The sequence below is a fragment of the Crocuta crocuta genome, unplaced genomic scaffold, assembly GCF_008692635.1.
Source record: "Crocuta crocuta isolate KB4526 unplaced genomic scaffold, BGI_CrCroc_1.0 scaffold143, whole genome shotgun sequence".
NCBI lineage: Eukaryota > Metazoa > Chordata > Mammalia > Carnivora > Hyaenidae > Crocuta > Crocuta crocuta.
The window spans coordinates 9013497-9023038 of NW_027529175.1; the positions used below are offsets into that span (position 1 = coordinate 9013497).

The following is a 9542-nucleotide window of genomic DNA, read 5'->3' on the forward strand; positions in this document are numbered from 1 at the left end:
CAGGTAGCCTGAGGTTGCTCCGAATGGAGGCCTTAATCTCAAAATGACGTTACTTAGGCTCTTCACCTGCACATCTGGTGAGCACAGCCTCTCCAGGTCCGTAGTCCTCCTGGGTGATGGTTCTGGCGGCAGAACGGTATTTTGCCACCTGCAGTGAGAGCCTGTCGGATGGCAGGAAGACATGTACAGCCCCAGCCACATCACTGTGACATAAACATAAGATGACAATCACCTTACGTGGCTGTCAAAGTGCCATTCACAATGAGCATCATTAGATCGACATCGCGGTTCCTGGTGCAATTTCTTCTTACGTCATCGGGCCACCTTGCTGTCCGGCCCACACTAGGCATCGCTCCTGTGGTAGCACCGCAGCCATGTGACAGCAGCCACACAATGGCCATTGTCACCTGCAAGGCTTGGGAGGACCCACAACGGGCCCAGGCACTGTGGCTGGGAGGCGAGGAGGAGCCAGCAACCGGCGAGGTACCAGGAAAACCGAGAGAAATGGACGGTGAGGGCTGAGCTGAGAAAACGTTTCAAGAAGGCTGTGCTGGCAAACTGTGTGATGTCACTGAGAGACTGAGGAAGGCCAACCTCTTGAAGCTAATGAAACGGAACTGTGGATGAGGAAAATAGCTAAACTCCTAAATAAAAAACCACTGAGCACAGAGGAAGGGCAAGCGCAGTATGCACACGTGTGTACTCGAAAACAACTCCCCGACAGCTCGAAATTATCCACGGCGATGCACACACAACAGAATAATGATATGCAAGTTTCAGACTTGCAGTATCTGAGGATGCAGCAGAGGATGGTCCTGGCTGAAATGGGACCGGGTGGCCAGGACCACCTGTGGAAAGCACAGGAAGCAAAATGAGATGGAAATCACGAGGAACGAAGGTACGCCTCTTGGAGGAGAGGCACGGATGTATGTGACTGAACGCTGGTGTCCCCGAAGGAGAAAACGGACAGGGTGGTATGGAGGCCAGACTTCAACCAAAAGTAGAAGGAAACTGCTCATCTGGAGACAGACTCAAGTCTGGGAAGCCAAGAGCTCCCTGAATCCCAGGGCGGCCTGATAAGAACACCCAATGATCTGACTCAAAAACAAAGATATCCTATACGCTTCTGGGAAGAAAACCCAAATTTCCTACAAAAGGAAAAGTCAGAATGGCCTCAGGTCTTCAACACTGGGAGCTGGAGGGCAGTGGGACTGCAAGGTCACGGAAGGAAAGGACACAGCCGGGAACCCAGGGCCCCGCCCGGAGCTGGAATGTGCGGGAAGTCAGGGGCAGAGCCTCCAGGCAGCGGTGAGGAAGATGGTAGGGAAAGATTAAAAACAAACGGCAGATACACCAGAACCAGACCCCAGCATGGCAGCAAAGAGGAAACATTGCTGAGCAAGGAATCTTTATCCCTACACACGCGTGTGTGCGCACGCACACACACAGACACGCCCGCGCGCACACACACATACAGTGTGCGGAGGTCCTAATAAAGATTAACCTATTTCAGCAGAACAGATGCTTGGGAGAGGTAAAAATCTTTCCAAACTTCTCATGGGGATCGAGAAACAGGGAGAGAAATGGGAGAGAGAAATTATTCTAGAGGTTTAATCTTGCGGAGGGATCTTGCTAGGAGAGCATATTAAATATCTTGTTTGTGATTAGTGGTGGAGTCATAAGGGTCTGAATCAAGAGAGCAGGGAAGGAAGATGAACAGCAGTGGAATGGAAAAGTACAGGAGAGTTTCCAAATGAAAAAGCCAGAAAACAGAGAATAGCAAAAACAGACAAAAAACCCCCCAACCTCCCCCTCCATGAGGGTGACTGGGGAAGGGAAAAAACACTGTAAAAATTAGAAACAAAGTCAAATGTAAAGAATAAAACAAACGAATTCTTACGCAAGCTGATGTGGTCCTGGGGTGGGGGTGAGAGAAGGGAAGGGGGGTACTCACAAAACACACAGCCGGTTGCGTGTGCACCTGGGTAGCCTGCGTGTCCGTGGGAAGGTGTATATTTCGGGTTATTTGAAATACAGTAACGAAAACACATTTCTCAGCTGTTACTCCTTGATTTGTTTATTAACTATTGGCTGTTGATAGCAGCTGTCAGCCTAGCGAACCCAACGGAATTTCTGAATCGTTGAGACAGAAGTGTAGACATCCTTCCCTCTTTAGGTGGCTTGGTTGGCGACAGACTCGCCCGGACTGAGCCGGATGCCGAGACACAGCAAGGCCTTGGTTGATGTCCACGTCTCATTTTCTAGCTCCTCATACACACACCTTAGTTCTCTATGTGCACCCTGCTGGGGCCTCTTCCTGGGCCTGGACACTTCTTTAAAAATAAGCTTCACGAGGAGGGCCCAGGTTGCTTAGTCCATTAAGTATCCGACTTCAGCTCAGGTCATGATCTCCCGGTTCGTGACTTTGAGCCCCACATCAGGTTCTGTGCTGACAGCTCAGAGCCTGGAGCTGCTTCTGAATCTGTGTTTCCCTCTCTCTCTGCCTCTCCCTCGCTCGTGCTCTGTCTCTCTCTCTCTCCAAAAAAAACATTAAACAAATTTAAAGTAGGCTTTATGCCCATTGGGGAGCCCAAGGCGTGGCTTGAACTCATGAACCCTAGATCAAGACCTGAGCTGAGATTAAGAGTCAGACACTTAACCCCTTGAGACACCTGGGTGCCGCTGGGCTCGGACATTCTTTAATTTATTTCTTGTCACTTGGAGAAACTGGACATGACTAGTCCCTCTTTAGAGAACCTACAGATATGTAATGTGAGCAGTGTCCTTGGTCACACTCGCTGTTGGGACCTTACGCGGATGCCTTCAGAACAGCTATGACGGGTCTGTGCTGCAGAATAATGACACTCGGGGACTGCTTATAGTATTAACCGTTTTAGCCATTTGTAAGGGCACAATTCAGTGGCATTAAATACATTCACCGTGCTGTGTACCCATCACCACTATCTACTCCCACAACACACTCACCATGGCCAACATAAACTCTGTACTCGTTAAAAAAGGAACTCCTTCTCTTCTCTCAGTCCCTGAGTCCCTGAGTCCCCAGTACCCTGAGGTAACCCTACTCTACTTTCTGTCTCTATGAATTTGACCACTCCAGCCACCTCATATAAGTGAAACACAGAATATTTGTCCTTTTGTGTCTGACTTATCACACTTTGCATAATGTTAATTATACATTATGGGCATTTGGGCTGTTTCTTCTTTTTGGCTATTATGAATACTGCTGCTATGAGCATGTATGTATATATGCTTATTTAAGGATCTGTTTTAAAATCTTTTAGGTATATACTGAAAATTTGTAGGTCATATGGTAATTCTATGTTTAACTTTTTTAGAAGGATTTTTTAAAAGTTTATTTATTTTGAGAGAGAGAGAGAGAGGGAAGGAGAGAGAGAATCCTGGGCAGGCTCCATACTGCCAGCTTGGAGCCCAATGTGAGACTCAAACTCATGAACTGTGAGATCATGAACTTGAGCCAAAACCACAATTTGGACACGTAACCAACCGAGCCACCCAGGCGCCCCATGTTAGCTTTTAAAACCCTAACAAATTGTTTTCCCCAGTGGCTAAGCCGCTTACATTCTCACAGTGATATATGAGAGTTCTGGTTGCTGCATATCCTTCCCAACTACTTTTATTTTCTATCTCCTTAAAAATGCTTTTAACATTTTTATTTATTTTTGAAAGACAGAGTACAAGCGGGGGAGGGGCAGGGAAAGAGGGAGACACAGAATCCAAAGCAGGCTCCAGGCTCTGAGCGGTCAGCACAAAGCCCGATGCGGGGATTGAACCCACGAACTGTGAGATCATGACTTGAGCCGAAGTCAGAGGCTTAACCAACTGACCCCAGGCGCTCCTGTTTTCTTTCTCTTTAATTTATAGCCATCTTAGTGTATGTGAAATGGCACTTCATTGTGGTCTTGATTGCATTCCCCTAAGGATGTTGAGCATCTTTTCATACATTTACATACCTTCTTCGGAGCAATGCCTATTCAGGATCTTTGCCTATTAAAAAAATGGGTTGTTGTCTTTTTGTTATTGAGTTGTAAGGGTACTTTATATATTCTGGATACTAGACCTTTATCAGAAATATGATTTGAAAATATTTTCTCCCATTCTGAAAGTTGTCACTTTTCTGATAATGTCCTCTGAACAAAAGTTTTATGTTTCATTGCAATCTAGTTTATCTATTTTTTCTTATTTTGCTTATTTTAATTGGTGTCATATCTTAGAATCCATTGTTAAATCCAAGGTCATGAATGTTTATCCTTATGTTTTTCTTCTAAGAGTTTTATGGGNCGCCCCAAGAGTTTTATGGTTTTAGCTCTTCTATTTATTGATCCATTTTAATTTTTTTCAAAAAATTTTAATGTTTATTTTTGAGAGACAGAGCACAAGTGGGGGAGAGGCAGAGAGAGGGAGAGAGACACAGAATCCGAAGCAGGCTCCAGGCCCTGAGCTGTCAGCACAGAGCCCGATGCAGGGCTCGAACTCACGAACTGTGAGATCCTGACCTGAGCTGAAGTCGTACGCTTAACCGACTGAGCCACCCAGGTGCCCCTTAATTTTTCTTTTTTATACAGCGTGAGGTAGGGGTCCAACTTATTCTTTTGCATGTGGATCTCCAGCTATGCCGCACCATTTATATATGAGGCTATTCTCTCTCCATGGAACAGCCTTTGCCCCCTTGCCAGAAATCAACTGGCCATAGATGCATGGACTTTCACTTCCATTCCATTGGTCTGTTTTCGGTCCCTGTGCCAGTACCATGCTGTTCTGAATACTGTAGACTCGTACTAAGTTTGGAGTTGAGAAGTGTGAGGTCTTTAATTTTATTCTCTTCAAGATTATTTCAGCTATTTGAGGCCTCTTGCAATTCCATATGAATCTGAGGGTTGGTTTGCCATTTCTACAAAAGTGGGCACTGGAATTTTAATAGAAGTTGCTTTGAATCTATAGGTCACTGTGCACAGTATTGATACCTTTATTATTATTATTATTTTATTTTAGAGAGAGAGAGAGAGCATGCATGAGTTGGGGAGAGGGGCAGAGTGAGAGAGAGAGAGAGAGAGAGAGAGAGAATCTCAGGCAGTCTCCATGCTGTCAGGGTGAAGCCCGACTAGGGGCTCGAACCCACAAACCATGAGATCATGACCTGAGCCAAAACCAAGAGTCAGATGCCTAATTGGATGAACCACTGAGGTGCCCCAGTATTTAATTATTTTAAATAGTATTATAAATGGAATTGCTTTTCTAATTTCCTTTTCAGATTGTTTGTGGCTGGCATGTAGAAACACAACTGATTTGTGTGTGGTGATCTTGCATAGTGCAATTTTGCTGAATTTTTTACTAGCTCTAGTTGCTTTCTTGTTTATTATTTGGGATTTTCTATGGAGAAGGTCATGCCATCTGTGAATAAAGAGTTTTAGCTTTTCCTTTTGAATTTGAGTGCCTTTTAATATATTTTTCTTCACTAATAGCTAGAGCTCCTGGTACACCATTGAAGAACAGCAGTGAAAGCAGGCATTATTTCTTTGCTTCTCATCAGAGGGGGAGGGGACATGTTTAGTCTTTCACCATGGAGTCTGATACTAACTGCCGGGTTTTCTGAAATGCACGTTATCAAGGTGAGGTATTTCCCTTTGATTCCTAATTTTTTTTTAGAATGTGTGTGTATTTGTGTGTGTGTGTGTGTGTGTGTGTGTGTGTGTGTGTGTGTGAAAGAGAGAGACATATCACAAGCAGGGGAAGGGCAGAGAGAGGGAGACACAGAATCGGAGCTCTGAGCTCTGAGTTGAGCCCAGAGCCTAATGTAGGGCTCGAACCCATGAACCATGAGATTAGGACCTAAGCCATACTAGGGTGCTTAACTGACTAAGCCACCCAGGCACCCCTCGATTTCTACTTTTTAAAAATGTTTATTCATTTTTGAGAGCGAGAGAGAGAGCGAGTGGAGGGGAGGGGCAGTGAGAGAGGGAGAGAGAGAATCCCAATCCCACAAATCACAAGATCATGACCTGAGCTTAAATCAAGAGTTTGACGCTCAACCAACTGAGCCACCCAGGCGCCCCCAGGATCTACTTTCTTCATGTTTGTTTTTTACCTTGATGGGAATTTTGATACTTACACTGTCTCATAGCACAGCAGAACAATTATTTTTGTTTCACAATTTGTGTAGGTGACTTCATGTTCCATCACCTGCCCAGCGGTACTACATTTTTACTCTCTCTGGGAAGTTAGGAGGGCAAATCTCCCACAACTTAGGGAGGGAACATGTCCTCAGTCACCTTCCCAACAGGGACTTTCCCCATGCGGCAGAGTTTTGCCTTCCACCTGGATTTTGACAAAGGGAGGTGTTTTGTTTCCCCAGAGGATGGGACTAGGCCCTTCATTGGTCACCTGTGTGCCACCGAGACCCATCATGGTCTTTGACACCTTGTGACACTGACTGAGATGATTTTCTGTGCTTGGTTCCTCCCCACCATGGCACCCTAAGGTATCACTTGGTGGGCACTTGTGTTCGCTGTCAGCGGCCTGGGGCTCTAACAGCAGGTGTCTTCAGAAGCGGGGTAGAAATGCCTGATGAACTGCATGGTGTATAAGAAGGTACAGGTGGGTATTCCATCTCCATCCTTTCTAGGACCCTAAACAACCAAGAGGTAGAGCCTAGGACTGGGACAGGAATGAGGGCAGTGTCCATAAAGTCTGTCACCAAATTGAGGTCCACCTTAAGGCATGGGCACGCCTTCCACCCTCTTACTGTCATCTAATATGCTCAGGGGAGCTGGGAGGCAATCAGATGGGTGAGATACCTGAGTTCTAGCAGAGCCCAGGCTGGGTGCCAGGGATGCTCCTTGGCCATCTCGTTGCCTGCATCAGGGAGAAGTCTTGTGTCCTAGAGGGAGGGACAAATAACATGTCGGGGGCCTGCCTTTGTCCCAGAGACTCCTGGCTCTTTTTCACACCTGGGCCCTACCTGTCCCAAGACTGATTCCTGAGATCAGCTTAAGTGAGAGGCAGATGGAGGAGACATGGCTCCTTGGCTGAAAAACCAAGCTGAGGGAGGCCAGGCACACGCCCAAGGGGGCTGAGTTCCAGTGAAGAGGCTGGGGTGGGGTGACTTGGCTAAGATGAGGGAAAGCCAAGGAATGAGATGGAACACCCAGAAGTCAGGCTGGTAGAGCACCTGGGTTCAGAGGGGTGTCTCTGAGTGATCCTGGGGGCTGGCTGAGGAGGTAACAGGGGTAAGAGCAGGCTGAGCTCAGGGCTCTGTGGGGCACCAGGAGAGTCAAGATGGCCCATAGGGTGCAGGGGGAGGCCTGGGGGGGTCTAGAAAGGGCAGGTGGGTTCTAATATGCCAGGCTAATAAAGAGAAAAATACAACTTTTGGATTTTCTTTATTCTGTTCATTTCTTTTTCCCTCTTGACAGATTAAAAAATTCCTTTAGGAAAGTATCCCATTTCTGCTGCACTCAGGGTAAGGGAGATCCAGAGGTGCTGGAGGAGGGCCCTCTCAAGCACCGCTGTGCATCCTGGGAGAGAATAGTGCAAGTCTCCACTTCACACTTAAGGTGACAGGAGGTTGCACTTTCTCTCTCTCTCTTTTTTTTTTAATGTTTTTTTTTAATTTATTATTGAGAGTCAGAGAGAGCACGAGCAGGGGAGGGTCAGAGAGAGGGAGATACAGAATCCAAAGCAGACTCCAGGCTCTAGGCTAGCTGTCAGCACGGAGCCCAACGTGGGGCTCGAACCTACGAGCTGTGAGATCATGACCTGAGCCAAAGTCGGACGCTTAACCAGCTGAGCCCCCAGGCGCCCCAGGAGGCTGCACTTTCTAAGGCAGAGCTTACTGTCAGGACCCCCTACTCTCCATGGTCTCTCTCAGTCTGAGACCAGCCTGCAGGGTTGGCACCATGGAGCATGTGCCCTCCCACCCCTCCCCCACTGGCCCACAGTGGAATTGTCTTCTTGGGTTTCTGGTAATTTCATCAGGGCTGCATCATGTTGCTAAAGCTACAGATAGCATCTCCCTATGGGTAACTCTTCCCTAACAGAGCCCCTGAGGCTGGACTTGAGCTTGGCGTTGGAACAACGGGGTGGAGGTCTGTGGGCTATGCGGGTCTGCAGGCAGAAGCAGGGTGGCTGGGCCACCAGAGCAGCGATGAGGAACGATGCCATCCGCCACTGGAGCCTGTGGGAAGGGAGAAGGGCCTGGTGTGCCTGCAGCGGCCCTGGCGCGTTATGCCGTCTCCCGACAGCTCCCCCTGGGCTCTACGGACAAACCCCCAATCCGGGCGAGGGTGCAGAGACACCCCCCCCCACACACAGGCTGGGCAGAGAGACTGTCCCCCAGCACAGGTCCACCTTAACTGGGCAGCCGTGTGGGCGGGGACAGCAGTCCAGGCCCCCGTGCAGGACGGACCAGATCCTCCAGCCGCCACCCGGCCCTCGCGCTGAGCCTGCAGCCGCCACCATGATCCAGGGCGCCTTGGAGCCCGGCGGCCCAGGCTGGGGCTGGGACAGCGAGGACGACTGGGACAGCGCTGTCCTCACCCTGCTGGCGCTGGCTGTGGTGGCTGCCACGGCGCTGGCCTTGCACTGGTTTGGCTCCGGGCAGGAGCAGGAGGCGGCGGGACCCGCATCCACAGCCCCCGGGGCCCCGTCTTCTCGGGCTGCAGGAGCCAGGCCGGCCCTGCCCCCGAAGCCCACGGCCAGTGGTGGCGCCGAGGGCCGCAGCGCCCGGCAGGGGCGGCCAGACCCCCCAGGACGCGGCCAGGGGAGCCCGGCTGCAGGGGCCCAGGATCGGGAGCTCCGCGGAGGTGGTCTGGCTGCCGCAGCCGCACCGCCACTCAGGCCGCCGGGCGAGGTGGCCAGCGGAGGGGCCTTGGGACGGCAGCACAGCAGGGCGGCTCCGGAAGCCCCGCGAGCTACAGGCAAGGAGCCTCTCAAGCCAGATACCGCCCTCCTGGGTAGAAGCAAAGTAGGGGGCGCATCCGGGCCCCTCCTGATCCACTTCACCCCCGGGAGCCCTGCCAGAGAGACAGAAGGGCAAGTGGAGGCAGGGGGTGTTCCAGCCAAGGTGCCAGCTCACCGGGCCGCGGTCCACACAGCAGAACAGGACACCAGCCCCTGGCAACACGGCGCAGGGCCACCTGGCTCGCTAGAGAGAGGCCTAAGAGGCCGGCGGTGGCAGGTGGACCAAGGCTCAGGAGACGGAAGCCGCCGCCTCCCAAAGCGGGGCCCCCTCGGCCCGGGCGCCCCGGGGNNCGCAGACCGCGCCCTTGACGGAGGGCACAGCGGAGCGGCCCCGGGCGAGCCTCCCACCGGCCTCAGAGCTAGCTCGGGAGGGCGGGGGGGCTGGGCCCCAGGCCCCCAGGGAGTCTCCGGGACCCCCGGCCTCCGTGGAGGGCTGGCCGTGGCAGAGGAGGGAAGTCCTTGTTGCCAGAAGTTTCATTCAGGCCCCGGGCTCCACGGGCCCGCGGCCGGAGGGGACGCCAGGCGGACACCCGCTCCCGTCGCAC

At 50.9% G+C, this 9542-nt stretch overlaps 1 protein-coding gene across 1 annotated transcript in view; it reads left to right on the forward strand.

Annotated features, from left to right (window-relative positions):
• Window positions 1-8494: 8494 nt before the first annotated feature.
• The window catches only part of KLHDC7B (kelch domain containing 7B), a 4317-nt gene continuing 3269 nt past the window's right edge, over window positions 8495-9542 (forward strand). The window contains exon 1 of the mRNA XM_077757839.1: window positions 8495-9355. Coding sequence (XP_077613965.1) covers window positions 8495-9355 — 861 coding nt within the window. The remainder of the gene's footprint in view (window positions 9356-9542) is intronic.